Source organism: Arvicola amphibius, chromosome 5, assembly GCF_903992535.2.
Source record: "Arvicola amphibius chromosome 5, mArvAmp1.2, whole genome shotgun sequence".
Taxonomy (NCBI): Eukaryota; Metazoa; Chordata; class Mammalia; order Rodentia; family Cricetidae; genus Arvicola; species Arvicola amphibius.
In genome coordinates, this window is record NC_052051.1 from 5,839,918 (window position 1) to 5,865,696 (window position 25,779).

Genomic DNA, 25,779 nt, shown 5'->3' on the forward strand with positions numbered 1-25,779 from the left:
ATAGACATTCATATGTAATAGTTTTTCTAATAAAATTTTAAAATTAAATTATTTTATAATCACTCTAGAACATAGAATAAGAATCTGTCTTTATAGAAGATCAAACATTCTAAAGAGCATTATGGAGTTTGCTTTGACAACTATATTAATGTAAAATTATTTTTACCATTGCAGCATTGAGATAAAGTACTCCTTCAAGCAGTGTTTGCAGTTCAGACAAGCAGATGAAAAGCTCTGATAAGTACACACCGCCCAGCTACAATCTTATATCCATCCTCCAAACCTCAGCTTGTTGGGTAAGTACACTCTAGAAAGATAGTCTGACGACAGGAAGGTCAAGGCTTGGATCTCTGCTTTCATCTTCGAGTTTGCCATCATCTCCATCTGCCAGAAAGTACCACAGTGTTACCAGCGTCTGCCAGAAAGTACCACAGTGTTACCAGCGTCTGCCAGAAAGTACCATAGTGTTACCAGCGTCTGTCAGGAAGCACGGGCTAGGCTGTCCTCAGGACTGCTAGAGCATGTGAGTGGCTGCTGGTCAAGACTGTAAGGTCAGGCCTCACAACTAGGTGCTGTTGTTCTGGGACTTTTATGAGTCCTTTCTTCTTTCTCTCTCTCTCTCTCTCTCTCTCTCTCTCTCTCTCTCTCTCTCTCTCTCTCTCTCTCTCTCTCTCTCTCTCTTTCTTCCCACAAACTGCGACAGCATCACTGGTAAAGTGACATAGCATGGAGGAAAGCCAGAGTCTCCATCCTGCCGACCTCTGTTATTTGTTTTGTTTTGTTTTTGTTTTTCGAGACAGGGTTTCTCTGTGGCTTTGGAGCCTGTCCTGGAACTAGCTCTTGTAGACCAGGCTGGTCTCGAACTCACAGAGATCCGCCTGCCTCTGCCTCCCGAGTGCTGGGATTAAAGGCCTGCGCCACCACCGCCCGGCTCCGACCTCTGTTATTTGAGATGCACTTTCAACAAACTGTGATTGTCAAACTGCATTGCTATCAGTTGTTGGTTACACAGAATTTCAAGGAAGTAAGTTAGATTCAGAAGGACAAATTGTATGTTTTCTTCCATGTAGAGAATCTAGACTTAGATATATGCAGGTAGGACATGAATGTAGAAAAGTTACTGTGTGGGGGAGGGAGAACAAGAGCAGGTAACAGAGAAGGAAAAGACAAAGTGCTGCACGTCTTCTCTTACATGTGGACTCTAGGTTTAACATGTATGTATGTGTGAAAGCAGAAGGCGGGCCATGTTGGGTTTGGGTTTGGAACAGGACCTGCCAGCAGGGATGACCTGCAGGGGTGGGGGCAGAGGAGATGAACAAAGTACCATGATATATATATATATATGCAAGAAATGCAATAATAAAATCATCTTATACACTCCCTGAAAACATTAGTTAAAAATAAGTAACAGTAATAAAGAGGAAACAGAAGTTCATAGATGTGCTGAAAGTACTGCACAACAGAGAGAAAGAAAGCACGCAGCGTTTGCCGTTTCTGAAGCACACCATCTACCTCTTTTCTCCAGAAGGGCTGACAGCTGATATAAGGCCTCCTCAGGATACTGTCCAGTTTCATCTGGTCATGCTTTGTCAGTGGAATCAAACTATCCTTCGGTATATTTAACCTGGAAGAAATCGGACGGGAGTGGACAGAATGTTTCTGTAATCATGCCTGTATTTATGTTATGTCAACAAACTGAGAAAAACAAGTGAGGCCGGGTGGTGGTGGCGCACGCCTTTAATCCCAGCACTCGGGAGGCAGAGGCAGGCGGATCTCTGTGAGTCTGAGGCCAGCCTGGTCTACAGAGAAAGTTCCAGGACAGATTCTAAAGCTGAAGAGGAAAAAAAGAGAAAAGAAAAGAAAGGAAAAAAAAAAAAGAAAAACAAGTGAGAAAATCAGTCCAGTGCTCCTCCCCTGTCCCAGCATCTGGGGCTCTGTGACATAGGTCAGGGGGTTTTCCAAGTTCAAAGTAGAAGTTTGTGTTGTCATAGAAACAGATTCTACCCTTCCTCTCCCTCCTCACCTCTGAGATGATAACAGATAGACAGACACTGGCTGTTAAAGCACTGGAGTAGGTCCACGGAGCAGAGCTAGTGTGGACAAGCCACAGCTTGTCCTGCAGACGTGGCCAGTGGCTGACACTCAGAAATCAGGAAGTGGCTGCCTACTAAGTCAGTATTGAGGATGTGTATCTATTAATTCCTTACTTGGGATGCACACTTTATCTAGTTCCGAGTCTGAAAACAGCAGAGAGATCTGGGTTTATGGTGTAATGTGCTCTTGAAGTCAAGTCCAAGGTTCCCAGGAAAACACTAATTTCAGCTGTCCTCAGTGTCCCCATAATTAGTTCCTGGCTGGCTGACTGAAGGGAATCCAGTGCTGCTCCTCACAGTCTCTTTCCTTTGATCACATATCTCTCTGGAGTGACTCTAAGGACACCAGAGTGGTTTACAAGACACAGCTGGAGTTCCTCCAAGACCTCTGCCTTAAAAACCATGAGGTTCTGTAGTGATATTTTGTTTGTAATCTAACAAATAAAGCTTGCCTGAAGATCAGAGTGCAGAGCTAAACCACTAGTCAGCCATACAGGACAGAGAGTGGTGGCACACACCTTTAATCCCAGCACTGAGGAGACAGAGGCAGAGGGATCTCTGTTAAAGGCCACCTTGGTTACACTATATTAAATCCATCTAAAAGAGAAACAGAGCTCACACAAAGGTGATCCCAGCACTTGGGATCCCACACCTTTAATCCCAGAACTAGGGAGGTGGAGACAGGAGAGATATGGCTGGGCAGAGAGAGGAATATAAAGGGGAAGAGACAGGAGCTCTTCGTAGTCTGAGGATTTGTAGAGACAGATGCAGTCTGAGGATTCATAAACAGAATCCTCCCTTCAGTCTGAGGATTCAATAGAGGTAAAAGGTCTCTCTAGTGACTGGCTGCACTGCTTCTCTGATCTCTCAACTTTCACCCCCTAACATCTGACTCTGGGTTTTTGTTATTAAGAACAATTAGAATTCGTGCTACAAGGCTTGTTGTCCAAATCTGTGTTTGTACAAAGAGGTCATGTCAAAGGATCATGGTCATGACAAGTGACCACAATGGTTTAAACTTTGCTTCCTACTATGGGAGAATTCGAAACTCCATGAGGAAGGTTATCTTCCTACTCAGCTCATAGCTTCATGGTCCCCATGTTTGGGAAGTCAGCATCTACACCCACGACAGCCCACTGCCTCAGGAAAGCCCGCACACACACACTCAAGTTCCTCACCCAGGGAAAGGAGAATAGATAGCAAGAGGGTATTTGAGGGGCAGGAGGGATGGTTCAGTGGTTAAGAGTGTATACTGCTCTTGCAGAGAAGCCAAGTTTGATCTGTGCTGAATAGCTCACAACTGCCTGTAACTCCAGCTCAGTGGTCCCAAGGTTTCAGTCCTTTGTGAGTACCTGCACTCACACGCTTGCTCACATCACCTAGTACCTGCACATAATTAGATCTTTTTACAAATATTTGAAAAGCAGTGTTCCCCCATGGTGAGGGCCAGGTGGCCCACTCTCTAGAGAGAACACAACAAGGACCCTATTGAAGGCAGGGGAAGCCTCAAACTCACATACACTTTGACCCACCATGTCTCTGGGAATCCTCAGAGACTATGTTAAAATTCAGGGAAAGGTTTAATTATCAGAGGACCCTTTGATCTGCCTGTCACCTACAGTCTCTGCAGAACAGCTATGAGGAATGGCCTGAACGAATGCTGGACCAGGACAGTGGAAATTCAGGAGCAGAAGCTGTTACCATGAGGTCCACAGGAGAGAAATGTATTTATTGGTAACAAGCAAAAGAAGTGATCACATTGTGTTGTATGCAAAAACCAGAAGACAAAGAAACAGTTAAGGAGCTTGAGGTTTTTGGGAAAAGGTCATAGTTGAGGGCAGAAAATCACCTGTCACCTAGGACTGCTCTGCCTCAAATGACGATTAACTTTAAATGCTGGAAGTTCCCAAACTCTGATATTAAGATGGGATCAGGACTGAAATTTAATTGCACCCTGGCCTCACATGTATTATCTGAGTTTGTGAGTGAGAGTCTCAGCTGGAGCTCAGGCTGGCCTCTGGCTCAATCCCAGGAGCTCAGGATTACAAGTGTATTGTCATGCATCTCCATGCATTATCCTTTTAAATAAAGAAAAACTTGTACAGAGGTTTAACCACAATTGTAAAAATAATTGTAGCTAGCTGAAAGTAAAATGAACTAAATTGATTGAGTTTGTTTTGTTTGTTTTTTTGAGACAGGGTTTCTCTATGTGTCTCTGGCTGTCCTGGAACTAGTTCTATAGACCAGGCTGGCTTCAAATTCACAGAGATCTGCCTGCCTCTGCCTCCCAAGTACTGGGATTAAAAGTGTGTGCTACCACTGCCAAGCATAATCCATTGAGTTTTGGGATTTTTTTTGTTTGTTTGTTTGTTTTTGGAGACAGGGCCTCTTGATGTATAATAGTGATGGCTGTCCTGGAACTCTCTATGTAGACAAGGCTGGTCTCAAAACCACAGAAACCTGCCTGCCTCTATTCCCCCAAGTGCTGGAATTAAAGGCATGTGCCATCATGCCTGGCCTTCATTAACTATGTAAATAACAGAAACCTCAAGAAATTTACTTTATAACTACAGACAGCAAGTGCTTTTCTAGTGACATCAGGCATGTCATACACACTGCAATGAGACTCCTTACCTTTTAATATCAGAAGGGAGGAGACCAAGCCATCTGATAGCTGGGACGGTAAGACTGTGGGCTTCGAAGGACATGGACTGAGGTAAAGAGCAGAGCTGTGTCAGGTGAGCTGGGTGGAGCCCTGGCTTTCTATTCTGGCAGCAGGGTGAGGTGCTCTGAACCATTGCTTTATTAATCTCACTTGCATTCACTTCCTCCCTCCCTGCTCTGCCACCCCTCTGTAAGAAGCTGGCTGGGTTTCCAGTTCACTGGGAGATGCAGGTTCAGCGGGTTTGAAGGGAAGCAGGATTTGTAGCTCTGCAGGTACTCAAGAGTGGAATTTGGTCACCATAGGTTCCAGGGTGGACTTGATGTTTTCCTTTCTGTCATTGTGGGAATCGCAGTGGCAAAGTCAAAACTGGAAGCTGCATGTGACATTTATGGTCTATCTGATGCTCTTTAGGAGCAGAACAGGCAGGATCACTCGTCCTTGGGTTACCTGTGAGTAGCTGTGCATTCTAGGGGCGGGACTCACACCACTGAAGCATAGACTAGCTCTCAGAGAGATCACCATTTCCCCTGGGACATTCTGGAGAGCCTTGGCTTACTAGGGTTGGAAGTAAACCCCAGTGAATGTAAAACGCATTGTGGAGAAGAACAGATGGTGGAGAAGAGCAGATCTCTTTTCTGTACTTACCATGGACCCGTACTTGTAGATGCACATTATCTCGATGCCTGTTGAGAGTGAGCTTGAAGATTAGACTCAGGCTGCAGCTATGGAATCTGCACTCTCAAATTTTATCTAACATCTAAAATCTTTATTTTTATGAACATTACCAATGAAAACTTATGTTCTCAGTTTCATGTTAAACATTACCTTAAATGATTATAGCCTTTAATTTGACAATATTAACAGCCCCTTTGATTTATTTCTCTACTGATTACCATGCTGGAGATTGAGCCTAGGACATCATGCAAGTACCACAGCACTGAGTTATCCCCTGGCCCATGCAACACGCTGTGCAAATGTTCTAAGAGCAGAAAAACACAACCACAAGTATGATTTAGTCACGACAGTTGTACCAAATAGTCCAGAAGAGATTACCATGGGGATCGGCATCTACCAGTGTGAAAACAGGAAGATGAAATGTGTCCCACAGCTTCTTCACCAGGAGCCTTGTGTTCAGATCTGGAATGCCCTTTCCCTGAAAGCAGACAGAGTCGGGCATTGTGGCTGTGGAGAACCTGGGTACATTCTGCCTGCACTTTACCAACACTGACAAGTGAGACCCCCACCCTGACTTCCAGGAGGGGGAGTCTAGTGCTGACTGTGAGGAAAATGTACAATGTGCAGCAGGAGGAGCCGTATACATTCACACCTCTGCTTCCAGTAGACCTGTTTGAAGACCCCACTCCACGGAAACATTTCAGCAGCAGCAGAAATAATAAAGTCCCTACACACTTAAAGGTGCTCACCACAGTGTTATTTAAAAGGGCATAGGGAGGGCCAGTGAGATGGCTCAGCAGAGAAAGCCCAATGACCAGAGTTCAGTCACTGGGACCCAGACGATGCAAGAAAAGACAGACCAGAGACTAAAATTGTCCTTTACCCTCTATATTGCCTCTTGGCTCTTCCACCTAAGCAGATGCCACTAGGATTTTCTGCCATCACCCCAAGAGTCCATGCCAAAATCACACTTGGAACTTCTCTCACAAAGAGTTGAGTGCTTGTGTCTGTCCTCTGGTTCTTAGTGGTGATGTTGAAGCAAGAAGCCACAGGTCAGAGCCACATAGACTTGTTCCCCACAATCAGGAGTCACCTAGTCCTCCTTAAGTGTCCTTCCTTCAGTCCCCGCCCCATCCTCACACTGAGATAAGCCATCTGACCTGCAGGCTGCTACACAAACCCAAGGATGCAAAGACTTCTATGAGTCTGTCTTTTTGGTCCAAGTCAGAATGTTACAAGACTAGTCAGGCTTACAAGGTGCTGCCTGACACCTCCTCCTCAGACTCTCTCCTGGCTATGCTAAGGCTGCATTTCATGTCACTCTAACAAATCACAGGACTCTAAACAGCTTTTTTTCTCCAAGGAGTGGATTTTCTACAGCTACATAAAGGCAGATGTGGAGATATCTCAGAAGAGGGGAGCTTGATCTACAGTGCCCATTTGTGTGCACCCCAATCTTTCTTCCCTCCTGAAGCCAGTTCCTGTGATTTCTCACCACATTGCCATGCCACAGGAAGCTAACTGCCCACACTGGACCAGACTTTGGGGTAGAGAACAGCAGTATGGACTCCCCTGAATTGGATATGAGCCCTTATGTGAGGGACTCCAGAAAGGCTCTCTCCTGTCTCGGTCTTGCTCTTTCTTCCACGTGAACACTTAATGAGAAGATAGTTTCTTTGCGACCAGGAAGTGGTCTGCCCTTAGCACATAGAGAATCAACTAACACTCTAGTCTTGACCCTAGGATGCAGAACTTTGAGAAGAACCCGTGTTGCTTCAGCTACCGTGCCTGCTGCATTTCTGGGCTGGCTCTTGCTGGCTGAGATACTGCCTTTGGCTGAGCCATCCTGTGGGCCCACTGGTGTCACACACCACCTACGTCCCTCACTATTCCTGCGCACGTGTGTGTGTGTGTGTGTGTGTGTGTGTGTGTGTGTGTGTGTGTGTGTGTGTGTGAAAAGGGAAAGCTCCAGTGACTCTCCTGGAATACAAACTCGTGTGAAGAGCAGCAAGCACTGTCAGTTGCCCCAGCCCTGGAGCAACACTGTGCAGGAATGTGTGAGGGAGACACAGAGGAGCAAGAAAACAAACCCTGTCTGGGGAAGCTGCTGTTTTTAAGAAGAGAGACCCATCTGAACTTGAGCTGGGTTTAAGGATGTCTAAGTAACTTGGGCACTTCTGCGCTGTGAGACTAGATGGTGCATTATACTGGACAGGGACATGGTGCACAGATGTTGGCACTCTCTTTCCAGGCACCACAATGGTGAAGTGAGGCAGAAGTCCTACCGTGACCATGATGCATGGGGACATTCTGCTGCAGAAGTTGTCGTCCAGGAGCCGTTGAAATGTCGCATCCTTCTCTACTATTAACAGAAACTTCGCATCTGTGATCAGATCTGTGGAGCTAAGGCTGAGAAACCCCAGTCACAGTCTCCAGGCTTAGTCACCCGCTACGTGACAGCAGCGTATATCTCAACTCAAAGCAGCTATGGGAAAAAGTTTTTAGTTTACCTCCCAATATCTGTATTCACTCAGGTATACAGGTGCTGGACCTAATTCACAGGGAGCTCCCGAGAGCCTAGCAAGCAGACTGTGGCTACTTGTCTCTATGGCCTAACTTATTACACAACAGGAAGGCAAAGTTCTTTGAAGGAACATTCCAGTTTAAACAGTTTACCACTGAAGGATACTCCGGATCCCTTGGATGTTAGATGGCACAGCAGTAGCCTAAGTTAAAAAGAAAAAACAAAACCAAGCGGTTTGTAAATTAAATAAAAAGTGTCACTGTACTTAATAATCCATCACCACAATCATATGCATTCAGTTTTCATTGATGGGTAGTCTAGGGACTATCCCTCAGTGGGTCTAGAGGTCTAGAGACTGTCTCTCAGTGGGTAGTCTAGAGATTGACTCTCAGTGGGTAGTCTAGGGACTGTCTCTCAGTGGGTAGTCTAGAGACTGCCCCTCAGTGAGGAACAGACCAATCCCTAGGAAAGCAGACACATCCACTTGGCTTCACCAGCAGGGAAGGTTGTGGATCAGACAGAGCGAAGGAAAGTGTCTTAATGCAGGGCCTCACAGCATGGCTGTGCCCTGTCTTGATGGGAGCATCAGACCACCCACATCAGCAAGGGGTTTGGGATAAAATGTGTTCATTTCAAACCCACACAGATTATGTAAATAACCATGCCAAAAAGGCCATGTCACAAGTCATTTGAAAATATCAACACATTGTAAAAGAGAATATATGTCTGTTTATTTTGATATGACAATTAGCATATTTGAAAATAGTGTGCTTGGTATAGAACCCCATAAAGCACACACATGTTCACCCATCAGTTTTATTTTAAAATATCTGGGCCAACAAGATAGATCAGTGAGTAAAAGTACTTGCCACACAGACCTGATAACAAGAGTTTGATCCCATGAACCTATAGTGGAAGGAGGAGCGATTTTTGAAAGTGGTCCTCTGACCTCCACACTTGTGCTGTGGCATACACACACACACATCATACTCATATTCAACAATTATAAATAATTTTTACTTTGTCTCTAAATTACACAATGAAGCAAGGAATGAAATCCAGTTCAAAATGGAAGGGGTTGTGTGGCACTGAGCAGGTGGATGGAAGGATGCTCACCGTGGCACTGCAGGTGCACTGCACTCGGGTACCATCTTCCTCCATGTATCTCAAGTTGCCAGCAATCAATCCCTTGGATGTAGATAACTGGAAAAAAATAACATCTTTGAAACTATTCCCATTAATATACTTGTTGCTACAAGCCTCTTCATGCTCTCCTCTTAAGATATTTTATTTTATCTCAGACCGGAATCTAGGTAGAGATGGAGGAGAAAGCATGTAAACATACTTAGAAAATAAAAATATCTGAAAAGGTCCCTGTTTAGGTTCATTTGACCAAGGAACACATTGGAAACAGACTAAGGTTATGTTGAGAAAATGTACGGTCAGATGACATAAGAAGGGGCACTTTCCTCCCAGACAAGATCTCACTAACCTGTCTGCCTCTGCCTCAGCTCTGGAACTAAGGGCTGCTGTCATTTTGTCTTATGGCAGTATTTTGTTCCAAGAATGGCTCACCACATGCAGGCTCCTCCGGGGCACTTTCAGCATACAGGAAATGTCATCTATAATGTTGTCCACTGCAGCTTGGTTCCCAAAGAGCTGGCTGTCAGTGTAGTATATGTCTCTATGAAAATGTAAGGTCGATACTGTGAATGAGCGCCATGTTCTTGAACTGTGACGAGCAGAGTACTATGTGGAGGACATTTACTGCATACCAGCATACCAGAAGAGCTGCTTACTACCTGGGCTCCAGGACTCATGACTATCCAAAGCGTATTTTAAAATCTAATGGGGGCTAAGGGATGGCTCAGCAGATAAGAGCAATGGCTGATCTTCCAGAGGACCTGTGTTCAATTCCCAGTACCACACGGTGGCTAACAAATATCTGTAGCTCCAGCTCCAGGCAAACTGAGACCATCTTCTGGCTTCTTCAGACACCAGGCAAGTGGCACATAGACACACATACAGGCAAAACACCCATACACATCAAATTTAAAACTAAAACAGTTAATTTAACCAAATCTCACACTGCATTTTTTGAAGATGAATTTGCCAGAACAATATATTTACCTCTTGGTTGCATAAGTGTTGCTCTGTACTAATTTATAAATCATGGACAATATTTTCAGAATTAGAGCTGGAAAATAAGACATAAAAAACAATTTACTTCTCTCTCTCACTAATTTGAAAGACACTGTTGTCAAAGATTTTAATTGTCCCAATTGCTTGTCTATAATGATCTAAAAATTATCTTTCCAAAAGAGAAGCATTAGGTAAAGAATAGTTGGAAAGTCAAGGGCTCTTTGGGTAGCAAATCAAAGTAACTTCTCCTGAACATGAACCTAGAACATGCTTACTTGGAGTGGCAGTGTGCTCCCAATGATACTGACAGTGAAAAGTTCTAGAAATTTTTTTTTTTTCTTTTTTTTTTTTTTTTTTTTTTTTTTGGTTTTTCAAGACAGGGTTTCTCTGCAGCTTTTTTAGAGCCTGTCCTGGACCTAGCACTTGTAGACCAGGCTGGCCTCGAACTCACAGAGATCCGCCTGCCTCTGCCTCCCGAGTGCTGGGATTAAAGGCGTGCGCCACCACCGCCCGGCTAGAAATTTATTTTAAGGACAAGTTACCTATTAAAGAACATGTGAAAACATCCATTTAGGAACAGCTAAACTCTAGAAATAACTTATTGTTAATTACTCAACACCATGAAAGAGCAACTTACCAAACTTTTTAACTGATTTTGGTGAATCGCTTTTGATTTTTCTGGTGATACACTGAGGTATCATCTGAAGGCCGACAGAATCTTCAAACCTGTTGTTTTGTTCAAAACAAAGGAACAAAACGAGAAAGACTTAATTCCTGGACACACACTCGGTGTGACCTTCTGCCTATCACATACACAGAGACAGAGGCCAGAGGTTTTGACCTTGAGAATTGTTCTGAAGGTGGGTACCACTCATCCTGTTTTATGAGACAATCTCTGTCTCATTGTCCTGGAGCTCACCAGTCACCACAGACTGGAGGGTCTGTGAGCCCCAGGGAACCACCTGTCTCTGGGGTTGCAGGCATAAGCCAGAGTTTGCTTTTATGAAGGTGCTGGGTCCCCTAACACAGCCGTTCCGCTCCACGGCAAGCACTTCAGCCACTCAGTCATCTCCCACACTTCTTCTCTGTGTGGGCACTGGAGCTTAGGAACGCCCAAAGGCTCCAACTGCTACAGGCAGTTAATTAGCTAGGTGACTAGCTAAGGTTTAAACCAAACATCTTTCAGTATGGAGTATGTGTGTGTAGTTCTTTTTTGGGAAGACAATATATATGGAATACTTACACCATATATTTTACTACTCATTTTGCCATTATTCATTCTCAGTTAATAATTTGATTCTATTTAATAATAATTTTTGAAATATTTTATTTCAACTACCCACAAAGTGACATTGTTTGAATGACTGATATCAGTTTGTTAAACTGAACCTCCCAGGCTCTCCTAAAGGTGGCAGAAGGCACCAGGCAAACACCCCACATGGCAGCTGCTTTGAAGCCACATGAAATCCATCCTTCACAACACATTGCCCAAGTATACAGCTTATGCTAATTATATTGATCTTAAAATAATACTTATAAAAGGATCTTCCCTAGTCCCTTTCCTCTGCAGCTTTCACAAAGTCTGAGGACCAGCTGTGGTTTGGTAGAAAAGGCTACACAGCCAGCAAAGACCAAACCTTGTCACTAGGCTGGAGAACTAGTATAGAGCTGGCAAGGACGGAGCCTTATCTCTGTGCCGTGTTCAGGATGCCCGCACTGTGGTCCACATGTCAGCACTGACTGCAGCTGTCTGAGCAATGGCTGCTCTGGCAGACTGGAAGACAACCACAGCAGGGTGTTTCCCCAGTGCTAGAAGTGTGGCTCTACACTAGCAAGTTTGAACAAGGACAAACAGACTTTGAACCCCCCCACCCCCGAGCTGCTCTAGTTGCTAGCCTCCTTGTCTTGGCCTTATCTTTCAAACAGTCCTTCTGTGGGGTGTGGATTTTGTAAACCTGATAATTTTTACGGGACAGGTAAAGGGGATAAAAAGAATGACATATGACTATAACTCTAAAATAAATTGAAATAACAACATAGATGGTGCATTTTAAAATAAAACTGCAAGGATCAGGCATACCTTTTTCTTTTTTCAAGACAGGGTTTGTGTGTGTGTGTGTGTGTGTGTGTGTGTGTGTAACAGCCTTGGCTGTCCTGGAACTCTCTCTGTAGACCAGGCTGGCCTCAAGCTCACAGAGATCCTCCTGCCTCTGTCTCCCTAGTGCCAGAATTAAAGGCGTGTGTTGTCACTGCCCAGTCTGGCACATACCTTTAATACCAGTGCTAGGGAGGCAGATGTCTGTGAATTTAATGTTAGCCTAGTCTACATTATGAGTTCCAGGCCAGCTGGGCATTATAGTGAGACCTCCTCTCAAACAAACAAATGAATAAGTGAGAAAATAAATAAATAAATAATAATAAAACTCAACTTCCAGGGGCTGGAAAGATGGCTGGGCAGTTCTGAGTGCTTACTGCTCTTACAGAGGACTGGAGTTCAGCTCTCAGTCCCCATACCAGGTTGCACACAGCATCTGTAACTCCAGCTCCAGGGGATCTGACACTCTTTTCTGGCTTCCATGGGCAACCACGTGCACATGCACATTCAGGTACATACACACACACACAGAGGCAAGCACACACATCTTTTTAAAATGTAGAAATAAAATTGCAAAATGCCCACATTATGTTTTCCCAGCTCGATCTGTTGTCTATTGTGAAGGCAGGCACTTCATTTCTTGCCAAACTTTTGATTATGTCTTGAATAATATTTTCTATAGATGTAAGAACCTCAGAACTGAAACAATAAACACATCGTGATTTAATTTTATAGCATGTAATATTTCCCAGATCGATACAAAGACAACTTTTTTTATCCTCTCCTGAGACAGGGTTTCTCTGTGCAGCCCTGGCTGTCCTGGAGCTTGCTCTGTGGACCAGCCTCAAACTCATAGGGATTTGCCTGCCTCTGCTACCCAAGTGCTGAGATTAAAGGCGTGTGCCACCACCTGCCACCACCACCTGGCACAACTTCCTTATTTCATTAGATTTTTGTTGTTCTGTCTTGATTTTAGAGACAAGGTCTTACACGGTAGCTGAGGCTAGCCTGGAACTCACCAAAATGTCCAAAATGGCCTCAAACCCACAATCCTGCCTTTTCTCTTGAGTGCTCGTATTACAGGTGTTGGCCACTATGCCTCCCTTCTGCTTGCTCTTTTTTACGCCTAGGAAATGCATGCCAATAACCACCTCTATTACTAAATTCTGACGTCTCTGATATCACCGTACATTCAAACACCTGCTCGTACAGTGGTACCTACAGAGACATTAGACTTGCCTGTAAATTCATGTCTTCAATAACCCTTTGGCATTAACGATGAGCTAATATAACTTACAAATACATTTCTATTTGCTCACATTAACTTACTTCGATGTCACTGAACTTATACAGACTTGGCCTGACATACCACTGCTAAATGTTTTACTAAGGATGATGTGAGTCTTGACACGCACACAGGCACACATGCACACATGCACACGAACACAGCTGCTTGTAGAACACTGCCCTAATTGATCTCATGCCGTAAAAATTAACCATTTTTAAATTTTAGTGATTCAAAAGGAAAGAATTCAATCACGACCAGGAAAGGAATAAATTGTGAGTTCCGTGCTAAATGGTTGACTTGGCCACTTAAATCATGCCACGTTACCACAAACTATCAAGACTAAACCCAGTTTTCTGTCAGCTGGCTGTTAATTTCACAGACCACCAGCTTCAAACATGTCATTCTAAGTAACACTGGCATATAGTCTAGGAAGGGAAACCAAGTTAAACATAGATGATGGGCAAAACGTTGAGTTTTAATGTCCACACAGTCTTCAATGTTTTCACTGAGAAGAAAAATAGATCGGAAAATAGATTTTGAAACATTTAGTATGTTCTAATACAGTAAAGACTAATGACTTGTTATTTTTTTCAAAGCTTGGAACAGTTTGAGAAAAATACTGGAAACAAATTTAAGGTATAACGGGATTAATCCACATCTTTGTTGTCAATAAGGATTCCCACAATCTCCTAAATTCCCCCACGAACTAATTACTTCTGTAAAATTTGTTTGTTTGTGGGGTTTGAGGTGGCTGGTTTGGTCTTAAAAACAAAAGTAATGTGTCTAAGATGCAAAGTAATGGCAGCTGAGAGAAAGAACAGGAAAGCTGTGAGCCATAAACTGCGTTTTCTGCACTTAAGGTCACCTCGGGTACTGGAGGAGCCGCTGATTTTAAATAAATCCCTTAAAACCCATTCATCTGTTCCCTCCAGGTCAAGGAAAAGGACAGGACGGTTGTAAACCACTTAACGTATTGATATCCTTGGTCTAGCTGAGAAACCCAACAGTGTAGCGAGCAAAAGCTTTGCATTTTTCTCCTCCCTCTTCTTATTCCTCATCCAAAATCCCAAACGATAAAACATAAAGCCAAATAAGATCTCAGCGTCCCTGACTAGAAAGGATATTGAGAAACCTGGGAACTAGGCTAGAGGATGCTGGAACATTATAGAAAACAGCCTGTGTGCATATGGACGTGGTCACCAGGTTTTTTGGAACTCGCTAACGGCGGGGAGTCCTGTGGAGGGCCGGGTCCAGCGCTCAGGTGCGGCCGGCATTCTCCTTCCCGGCCTGCCCTCGCCTGCCGAGCGGCTGTACCTAGAGACCACACGGGTCACCCCGGCAGGGGCCTCCCCTGCGCCTTGCTTCACCACGGCCAGCAGGGAAGCCTGGTGCCTATCCAGGGCGTCGAAGAACGAGGCCTCAGACCCCGTGGGCACGAACGCCATGATGGCGGACACGGCCGGACTCTCTGAGGCCACCCTTCCCGCACTCTGACCGCGCGTGCGCACCGCACCACGACCCCCCCTCCCCCATGGGGCGGCCAGCTAAGAGGAGTGCGCAGGCGCACAAGCCTCGTGGGGGGGGGGGGCGCCAGGGACCCTCCGGGACCATATGAAGAATCAGATGCAGATCTAGAAGCTTCGGAGACCAGCGGGGCCGAGGTTTCCTTGGCCCGATAACTTAGGAGAAGTAACATTTGTGAACCCTTTGGGGGAGATAATATTCGTGGCACTCTTGCCTGCCTGCCTGCCCGAAGCCTGGATTCCCGCCTCTGCACCACCTCTTCTCCATTTGCCTCTGTCTCCTGAGTGCTGGGATTAAAGGTTTTACTATCGTCCAAATAATGTTTAGGACTTTTATTTAAAAAGTTGTTGTTGGGGCTGGAGAGACAGCTCAGCAGTTAGGAACCTTAGTGACGCCTGCACATCTTTAATCCCAGCACTCAGGAGGCAGAGGCAGGTGGATCTCTGTGAGCTCGAGGCCAGTCTGGTCTACAAGAGCTAGTTCTAGGACAGGCTCCAAAGCTACAGAGAAACCCTGTCTCAAAAAATCGAAAGAAGAAAAAAAAACCTTAATGCACTTGCAGAAAGAACCCACATCCGGTGACCCACAACTGCCTATAACTTCAATTCCATGGGACCTCATGCCCTCTGGCCTCTGTGGGTTCCTGCAAGCATGTGGAACATACACATAAATAAAAATATTTTTAAAAAGAAAGAGATCCTTTAAAATATAAAATAAGAAGTTGTTTATCTGAAAATAGGATTTCCCTTCTAAGGATTTAGAGAGTGAATATGGCTTCCTCTGGGTTAGCCATTTCTTGTTCTGTTCCCTCTGAGCTTTGTAGAACTGAAGACAGATTTCCAAGGCCCTGGGCAAGATCCTTGACTCCCCGGACCGAAGAGGAAATAGTGGGGTGAGATGAAACACTGGAGCAAGGTGGTTTGAATCAAGGTGCATGAGGGGATGCTGGGGTTGACCCCAAAGGTGCATAATGGGGATGCTGAAGTTGACCCCAGAACTACATGACTACAGGCCTCGCTGGCTAGCTTTTAAGATTCAAGCTAGTTTCTGTGCAGAAATAAACTCTTCTTGTTCACACTGACAGTCGCCTGTGTCTCTGTGTCTCTGCACAAGTCTTGTGTTAGGGTCTTCATTATTATCGCCTGTGTGTATGTGTCTGTGCACAGGTCTTGAGTTATAGCCTTTCTACATTGTTAGCACAATGCTTGCTTCCTGTTGCTTTCCCTGTGCTAAGCAGTGCTGCTTACTGAGGAATGGAGAAGCCAGGTCTCTGTCCTCAGGAAGCTCACAGTCCATGACCGAGAGTTGACCGGGAAAAGGAGAAAGGTACACTTCAAACCTGTCAAAAACCTTAGAAGGGAGAACTCATCCTTGTTTCAGGCTTGAAGAGGTTGAGCAGGTACGTGCAGGGTTGGGCCAGCAGTAGGTTTTGAAACACAAGCAAAAAACAAACAACAGGGCTGGAGAGATGGCTCAGTGGTTAAGAGCATTGCCTGCTCTTCCAAAGGTTCTGAGTTCAATTCCCAGCAACCACATGGTGGCTCACAGCCATCTGTAATGAGGTCTGGTGCCCTCTTCTGGCCTGCAGGCATACATGTAGACAGACAGAATATTGTACACATAATAAATAAATATTTAAAAAAACCAATATTATTAAAAAAAAAACAAACAACAACAACAAAATCTTTTTTTTCTTTTTTTAAAACTTGAGTACAGTTTATTTAGTGGATATTGGGAATGGTGTAAGAGTAAGGAGTTACCAAGGGGAGGGGAGAAGGGGGGAGAGGGAAAGGGGGACAGAGAAAGAGGAAAGGGGAAAGAAGAAAAAAGGTGGAAGGGAAGAAGGGAGAGAGGCAGTCCATTTTTTTCTTTTTTACATTTTTTTAAATTTACTTTTCATTTTATATTCCAACCCCAGTTCCCCTTCCTTCCCCTTCTTTTGACCTCCACCTCTTTCCTCCCCCATCCACTCCTCAGAGGGGGTAAGGCCTACCTTGGGGAGTTAACAAGGTCTGGAATAGCAATCTGAGGCAGGACCAAGCCTCCACCTCCCATATCAAGGTTGAGCAAGATATTCCACCACAGAGAATGGGCTCTAAAAAGCCAGTTCATGCACCTAGGATTGGTCCTGGTGCGACTGCAAGTGTCCCGTCGTCCCCCCACCCCCCGCCCCGGCCCAACGGATCAAGCCTCATAACTATCACCCACGTTAAGAGGGTCTAGTTCAGTCCCACGCAGGTTCCCCAAGAGGGTGATCTTGATTGATGCCAGGTTCATATCAAATCCTTAGGAACGAGGTGCCTCCAGGGGTCTGGCTCAGAGTGGATCCACATTTTATAGGGTTCTTCCTGGCAGAATTACCCCCTTTGGCCTGGGTGGTGGTTTTTAGTATAGTTTTCCTGCCAGATGAGAGCCCCATAGCAGGCAAGCTGCCATCTAACACCCCCAGAGAAGAGCCAGTCAGCAGAAAGGCCTCAAAGAAGGAGGGCAGGGTAACATCATGGAGGCGGGTCTCTCCTGCTCCAGGTTTGGTCCTTTGGGGATAGACCTGCATCACCTGGTCAGCTACAGTATCCCACCCCTCACCCCGCCCCCAGGCATCAGCCTCCCTTTCTGGGACAGGCAGTGAAAGGTCCCGAGGTGGGTAGGTGGAGGTATGGGGGGGGGGGGAGGGATGACATCCAGCAGATGAACAAAGCCGTCTAAACCTGCTGTTCCCGCAGGAGAGACTCAAGGTTCAAGCTGCCTGGCAGGGGTTCCCACCTAGACAGACAAAGGTGAGGGGGAGGGAGGAGTGTTCTGCCAACAGCTGCGGCTGCCTCTGCCCTGCAGGCATCCTGCCTCGTTCTGGGGAGAGTAGCCAAGTGCTTGTGTGCCTGGAGCAGCTGCTTACAACACCTGCACATCAAAGGCAGCTAACCGGCCCCATGCCGGGAGACAGAACCAGAAAAACACATTCGGCTCCAAGCAAGCCGCAGCCGGCCTGTCTGGCAAAGGCTAGCCGCGGCTTTTCCTGGGCTGAGTCCTTTTCATCCCGTGGCCCTCTGAGCATTTCCCCAGACTCTGTTAGGAAGGTGTCTTAGTTTCTTTTTCTGTGGCTACAATAAAATACCCCCACAGAAGCAACTTAAGGGAGAAAGGACTTAATTCATCAGGTAGTTCAAGCCAATCACAGAAAGGGACTCAAAACAGCAGGAGAATGAAGAAGCTGGGTCACATGACACCCACAATCAGGAAAGAGAGGGCTGAATGAGTGTGCCGGCTAGGTTTGGTTAACTCATTTTATACAATTCAGGATCCCCCACCTAGAGAATGGCCCTGCCCAATTAAAATGGGTCTTCCCACATCAATTAACTTAATCAACACAACTGCTTTCTGGGGCTGGAGAGATGACTCAGCGATTAGAGCACTGGCTGCTCTCCCAGAGAACCCAGGTTTGATTCCCAGCATCAGCAAGGCAGCTCACAACCATCTGTAACTCCAGTTCTGGGCAGTCCAGTGCTCTCTAGGGGCCCCTGTGAGCAGCAGGCACCCGAGTGGTGCAAAGACATACATGTAGTCAAATCTCTCATGCACATAAAAATAAATAAAATATTTTAAAAGCTTGCCCCACAGGCAAGCTCAGAGGTTTAATTCCACATAGACATGGCCAGAGGTGTCTCTCAGATGTTGACAAGATGGTACTGTAACCGGTCCCCAGAACGTAGCAGATCCCCAGAACGTAACAGGCCCTGAGGTCTTAGCACTACTGACTCCATGATGGAAGAACCATTCAGGCTGTAAAACTCAGCACATAGACGGCACCACCTGCCAAAACTAAAACAAAGACCTAATCCATCAGAATCCATAGTTAGAGGAAAGTCTCTAAGGGCGGTAACCTTGCTTTTTGGCTTCTGTGGTTCTGCTTCTGGCTAACTATTCTTGTTAAGTGAAGTATGCCAAACCAGAACATGGGTTTTTGTGCTTAAAAGCTCATCCTGAGAAAGGCCGGGGCTACAGTAGGATCCCTCACAGCCAGTGTAGTCGCTGACTGGCTAATAAAGATTTATTGGCCTAAAGCCATGTCAGAGCAGTCCTCTCTGGTGGCTGTCCCACGACACTATTGCAGGGGTACTTTCTGCAACCTCATTCTACAGCTCTGAAACCTTAGGCTGTGGCCAGAACATCATAAATGTGCAGGACCCCAAATTCTAGGGACCCAAATTGACTGTCCAGTTCATAAAATCTGAGATCATGAAGGCAGCTAAAGGTCACTTTGACCAAAAAAAAAAAAAAAAAAAAGACAAATTTTTATGGTCAAATTTACAGGAGTGGACCTAGGAAAGATGTGGGCGGAGTCCACATCAGGCCCGTTTAACCCTCACCCAGAATGCCCTGTCCTGGAGCTGGCGTGACCCATGTTGCCCATTCCTCCCATGTGTGGCCCTTTTTGTTCTTCTGCCTTCCCTGGCTTCCCCTGCCTCTCAGACCTGCAGCTCCCGATGCACTGGCTGTTCCATGTGACCCTCACAGGGGACCTTCCACAATGACCCAGTGGTTGACGTTCTTTCCCTTTCCCGGAAACAGACTGTCAGGTCACTGGGCCTTGAAGGTCTGTCCCTTCTAGTGTGGTCTAGTGATACAGCTAAGAAAATACTGACCAGAACTTCAAAGAGACACTCTAAAGCATCCTGAAGGCATGCAAGAGGATCAGAAGGGATGGAGAAAGAGGCTGCCTGAAGGTCCATGAATCAGTATAACCAATTCATCATCATGTACAAGGTAGTGGGGTCTGGTTACATAACAGTAAATGGTTTTGGATTTTGCCTTTTCTGTGGTTTCGTTTTTGTTTTGTTTTGAGAAAGAATCTTACTATGCAGTCCAGGCTAATCTGGAACTTGTTTTGTAGCCCAGGCTGGCTCAAACTGACAACCATTCGTCAGTCTTTCAAAGCATGGATTACAGGTGTGTTACCATGGCAAGCAGAGACTGCATCCCAAATGGAAGTTGTTAAATTAGTTCTACAAGTCTTTGGCAAGACAAAGTACAAGGATCAGCCTAGGTGCCATAGAAGAATGCGTTGGGAAGGGGGCTTTTCTCTACATGTCAAGAGGTCTTCACCACACATTAGTTACCATGAGTCTGATGACACCGTCACAGAGACAAGGATAAACGAAAGAGAGGGAACTTGCCTCAAGTGATTTTGAGGATAAGGGTAAAGGAAGAAAACAAAACACAGCATGGGGACAACTATTTTGATAAAAGTAATTCTGCTGGGGACCAGTAAGATGGCTCAGCAGGTAGAGGATCTTGCTGCCGAGCCGCCAGACCTGAGTTTGATCCTTGGGACCCATATGGTGGAAGAGTCTGGTCCTCCAAGCCTGGAGGACTCTTGGAGAGCCACTGATCCTCAGGCCCTGGTGGAAAGTTCACGAGGCTGGAGTCTGATGCCAGGGAAGGGTGGCAATAAGAATGACCAAGGGCACGCTCTCAGGGACAGGTGGAAACAGGTCAGCAGACAGCACTGCCTTTTCCTCTCCCCCCACCCCTCCCCCTTCCTGTTTTCTCTCCCTTCCCCCCAGTGAGTTTTTGTTTTTATTTTTTGTTTGAGACAGTGTCTCACTATGTAGCCTTGGTTGGGCTAGAACTCAATATGTAAACCAGGTTGCTCTCAACTCACAGAGATCCTCCTGCCTCTGCTTGAGGAGTGCTGGGGTTAAAGATTTGAGTCACCAGGCTTGACATTTTAAGCCTTTTCATTAGTATATATTATATGGTTTCATTATGACATTTTCATATATATACATAATATATTTTGATCACAGCCACACCCATAGCTACCCGGCTATGTTCCACTCCCAGCTCCCACTAATCCCCTTCCTTCTCTCCCCCCCCTTTTTTTTTTGACACAGGGTTTCTCCATGTAACAGTCTGGCTCTCCTGGAATTCACTTTGCAGACCAGGATGGCCTCGAACTCACTGAGATCTGCGTGTCTCTACTGCTGGGATCTAAGGTGTGTGCTGCCATGCCTCTATGTCTTTTCTTTGTGTTACTCTGAGTTTCATTTGCATCGCCTACAGGATGACACCTTTCCCCCCCCCCTCAACCAATCAACCATTAGCTGCACATAAATCCTCAGGGAAGGCTGGGCCCCGGTGAGCCCCTCCCCTTTCTTTTCTTGGACCTCTTTGTCTCGACCAGCCACTATGGGGGAAACTCTTTCCCTCCTCAGACCTTTCTGGAAATGCCCTTACAGACACTCCCAGAGGCTTGTGTCTCCTAGGTGATTGTAGATGCCGTCCAGTTTGTTTGGTTTAATCTTAGGACGGACCTCTCCGCTGGTGCAAAGAACTCCAATCAAACCAGATTAGACCGAAGTAAAAATGCCTGTGTTTAATAAATGCAGCACTCTCGGGTGGACTGAGACAGCGTAACGGACATAGTAGCCCAAGCGAACCCTGGAGATCATGTGTTCCTGCTCTGTGAGGCAGCCTAAATACCCTGTGGGAGTGGTCCTGGCCCTCCCCCGGGGAGGGGTCAGCGCTTGGCAGGCTGGGAGTTGGAGTCTGCACCAACGGAACACCCAGGCCAGGGGCTGGGGTGACGCTCCCAACTTAGTATTACAAAGTTGACAATCAAGATTCCATGTGGCCGGGCGGTGGTGGCGCACGCCTTTAATCCCAGCACTCGGGAGGCAGAGGCAGGCGGATCTCTGTGAGTTCGAGACCAGCCTGGTCTACAAGAGCTAGCTCCAGGACAGGCTCTAAAGCTACAGAGAAACCCTGTCTCGAAAAACCAAAAAAAAAAAAAAAAAAAAAAAAAAAAAAACCAAGATTCCATGTGATGGGCTGGAGAGATGGCTCAGAGGTTAAGAGCATTGCCTGCTCTTCCAAAGGTCCTGAGTCAATTCTCAGCAACCACATGGTGGCTCACAACCATCTGTGCCCTCTTCTGGCCTGCAGTCATACACACAGACCTAATAAATAAATATCTTTAAAAAAAATTCCATGTGATGAAGGGTAGGTCTATCTCATAAGAGTCAAGGAGGCTACTGCAGGCCTAGAGCAGCTTCCCATGCAACCCAACTGCACCCAACTGCAGAGGCAATGTTTCTCTGCGACAGAAGAGAGACAGGCTGCACAATGGTGAAAGAGTGTGGGAAGAACCCAAGGACTGCACTGTCAGTTGTACTGCCCATACCAATAACCCTTCTGGAAGAAGATACCATGACCTCATCCTTCAATTCACCCAGACATGGCTGACCTATTGTTATTCTTTTGGTCCCGCCCCTTTCCACGCCCACTCCCAGCGACCTCTGGTCTCTTGGAGTCATCCTGAATCTCTTCCCTCTCTCTCTTTTCACTACGCCCCTTTTGCGTGTGCACACGCGCCCTCTCTCTCTCTCTCTCTCTCTCTCTCTCTCTCTCTCTCTCTCTCAATAAAGCTTTATGTCTATTTTCTGTGTCTGTGCCGTTAACCCGCCGCTGCACCGCCTGTTCACCCGCCGCCCTGGTCACATGTGTTCCGCAGGACTCCGCGCAGCTACGCGCAGCTGCCCAGCTACTAAGTCTTTAAGAATAAAACCTATGACCCCTATGGCTACGTCGCTGCTATCTGGGTTTTGACTGATGCAATGAAGAAAATCCTGAGTGGTAGGTTTGTTGGGGGAATTCAAGGTCATGGTGTTTCCAAGTCCTTTGTGTAGCGCCTCCCCACTGTGCCTGTGGATGCTGGCAGATCCCAGCCAGGGTCTGCTAGGACACAGATTCTGTGTAGCGTGGTGACTGCTTCCAAACTGTGGCCACCTAGAGTCCCTCACAGAACACCTGCCCCATGTCAGCTCCAGTAGACTCGGCTCATCAGCAAATCCCTGGTTGGGCATCTGAGGTCAGTCTTTCATTACCTTCATTTCACCCGCCAGGAACCTGAGGATCAGAGAGGTTACGAGTCTGTAGCAAGAAAGGAGGGGAGCAGAGACCTGAATCCAAGCCTGTTTCCAGAACTTCAAGGCATATCCATCCTCTAGGGAGACATGTGCATGCATGATTGCATGCATGCGCACGCACACATGTATATACACACACACACATACACACAGAGGTAGTAGCCCCACTGGCAAGATTTTACCTGGGAACAAAATTTTGTGTTGGACCCTCCCACACGCCCTCCTCACCCAGAGTGGAGTGGCCTTCGGGGCCCTTACTGGTCACAGGAAGAGCCAGGCCCTGGCTCAGAGGTCTCACTAATAGAATTGGGATGTTCTTTCTGGTTGGGAAGGATTGCTCTAGGAACCGGCCAAACAAGGCACATACTCAGCTGCTAAAGGTAAGACACAGACTTGGCTCTGGCAGTGTCTTGGGTCTCAGAGCATGGCAAATGGAGAGAGGGTCTGTAAGTGTCTGTGCTAGGCCACCATCATTAGAAGAGTTCACATCCACTCCTTGGACTTCTGATGTTTCTGTCCTGTGCCCCTTGCTTCTGAGCCATGCTCAGTGGCAACGCATGGGGCCTCAGTCCTGTGGGGCCACAGACCACGGGTCAGTCACAGCCTTCTTGGGAGCCTTTTCATCTGATCAGCCAATGAAGGCTGCAGCGAGGTTCCGGGACTCGGAGGAGGACTCCCTGGTGGTCTCCTCTGACCTCGTCACGTCACCTGCTTAGATGAACTCCTGGCTCTGTTTGCTTTTCAATTCCTCCCCAGCTCTCTTTGTAGATGCCCTTGGCTATCTTCAACTTGGATGTTGCACAGTGGACTTCCTTTGAAGCAAAGCATTAGATGTTAATGATGTCACCACCAGGCTCCCTGGAGGCAGTAGACAAGTATTCCGGTCCAGCAGCCTGCAACTGCAGTCTCCCTAGGATTCCGGAATCTTGTGACTCAGGGTGGGAGATGAGTGCACCCAGATTGTTTTCTTTCTCTTCTTATCCCCAAATCTGCAACTCTACAGCCTCCTGCATCATGTGCAACCAGTGTGGATGGTGCCTTGTCAGGATGAGCCTCCTGCTCTGTGTCCATCCAAGGGCCCTAACATCTGCACCCTCCCCCGTGGAAAGCCCATCCCAGGAGGAAGGTTCTCACACTCTGCTCACAAGTAAGTGGCACCACGTCTGAGGCTATGGTAATCTTTCTGACTCTGCCTTAATGCTATGCAAAACCCAGGCTGCTGTGAGGCGCTTGAGGCCAGTGTCTGCTGGATGCTGGTCCCTGTTTACAGTCTATGCTGCCTTGAGAAGCATCTACTCCCAACCCTGGGGCCCCCAAGGCGCCAGTCTCTTTCCAGTGTTGGTTCTAGAACTCTTTACCTTTGCTGTAATATAGTGGCACCAAGGTATGACAAAGTCATGCATGTATTCCATTTGAGGCTTTTCTCATTGCCCTTCCCATTCAAGAAAAGAACATGTTTCAAAGAAATTAGAACACATACCCTTTCAGTTCCTGGCCTGTCTCCCTCCCCCACTTTGATTGCTCTATTATCTGTCTGTGTATCATCTATCTGTCTGTCTGTCTGTCTGTTTGTATCTATCTATCTATCCGTCCATCCATTGATCATCTATTTCTATCATCTATCTGTCATCTACTAATGATCATTTCATCTACTGATCATCTATTTCTTTTTTGAAGATTTATTTGTTTATTATGTATGCAGTGTTTTGCCTGCATGTATGCCTGCACACCAGAAGAGGGCACCAGGCCTCATTACAGATGGTTGTGAGTCATCATGTGGTTGCTGGGAATTGAACTCAGGACATCTGGAAGAGCAGCCAGTGCTCTTAACCTCTGAGCCATCTCTCCAGCCTGATCATCAATTTCTATTTATCATTTATGTATCATCCGTCATCTATCATCTATATCACCAATTCTCAATTTTCTATCTATTCCATCTATCTATCATCTATCTATTTATCTATCTATCTATCTATCTATCTATCTATCTATCTATCTATATCTCTCTCTCTGTCTATCTATCTATCATCTATCTATCTTTCTACTTATCTATCATCTCTATCATCTATCTATTATCTGTCTACCTATATCTACCTAGCTAGCCACCTATCCATGGTCAAGGTCTTGCTATGCAGCCCAGACTGAATTCAAACTTTGCCATCCTCTTTCCTCAGCTTCCTAGCTGTCACCACAAAGCCTGACTTAATCTATGTTAGCTTTCTTCCCATCCACATTTGGTATGGTTTTTTTCAGGCATGAATCTCAGCTCCTGCAGTGAGACACCAGGAGTACAGAGTTGTGTGTGTTCTTTTTGCTGCTTCACGGCCAGTGTCTAGAAGCAGGAATACCCTCTGTGTTGTGGGGGCTCAGTCAGTGGTTAGTAGGAACTGTACACATCTGTCCACTAAATGTTAACGACTGGGCATGATATGACACATTAGTGCTGTGGAGGGCACAACAGTGGTCCAGCAACAGCAGCTACAGCAGACATCTTGCTTTGTCTTCCTCTCCCTTACGGAGCTAGACTCAGGAGCAGTGGGTCAAAGAGGGCTCTACCTCCCCACTACCAGAGTTAGTTTTTCCCCAACTCTTGGTCAAGCTCCAAGTGGTCGGTTCCCACGACTGTAAAGGGAGGCCGGTGAGAGCATCCAGCCACTGGGGATGCGGCTCAGATTCAAACTCAGATTCATAAAGGCACCCTCAAGAGAACAGGGCTCAGCAGCAGGGGGCAGGGGTCACAGGGATCCCCAAGGGCCAGCTTAGGAGACTCAAGGAGCTCACCAAACACTCAGAACCAGGAAGCTTCGGCATGAGCTGCATCTGTTCCCCCAGGTTTGCAGTTTAGTGT

At 46.3% G+C, this 25,779-nt stretch overlaps 1 protein-coding gene across 4 annotated transcripts; it reads right to left on the minus strand.

The window, feature by feature from the left end:
- Positions 1-264: 264 nt before the first annotated feature.
- Positions 265-14,927, minus strand: Spo11 (SPO11 initiator of meiotic double stranded breaks). 4 transcript variants are annotated; one of them, XM_038331548.1, is made up of 13 exons: positions 14,797-14,927; positions 12,780-12,893; positions 10,737-10,825; positions 10,088-10,154; positions 9,533-9,641; positions 9,074-9,160; positions 8,123-8,159; positions 7,719-7,828; positions 5,812-5,911; positions 5,404-5,441; positions 4,728-4,804; positions 1,513-1,624; positions 265-384 (listed from the first exon to the last, which is right to left on the minus strand). In XM_038331548.1, the coding sequence occupies exons 1-13, from the start codon at positions 14,925-14,927 to the stop codon at positions 265-267; spliced, it is 1,191 nt and encodes a 396-aa protein (XP_038187476.1). The 4 variants fall into 4 exon arrangements, with proteins under 4 accessions (XP_038187476.1, XP_038187479.1, XP_038187478.1 ...); XM_038331551.1 differs by lacking the exon at positions 12,780-12,893 and having other exon boundaries at positions 7,719-7,816; XM_038331550.1 differs by lacking the exon at positions 12,780-12,893.
- Between the last annotated feature and the right edge of the window lie 10,852 nt (positions 14,928-25,779).

Coding starts and splice junctions, on each gene's coding strand:
- Spo11 (XM_038331548.1), bottom strand. CDS start 14,927: ATGGCGTTCGTGCCCACGGGGTCTGAGGCCTCGTTCTTCGACGCCCTG. Junction 1,625..4,727: donor CTCCCTTCTGATATTAAAAG/GTAAGGAGTCTC, acceptor GATTTCTTCCAG/GTTAAATATACCGAAGGATA. Junction 385..1,512: donor AGCCCTTCTGGAGAAAAGAG/GTAGATGGTGTG, acceptor ACTTTCTGGCAG/ATGGAGATGATGGCAAACTC.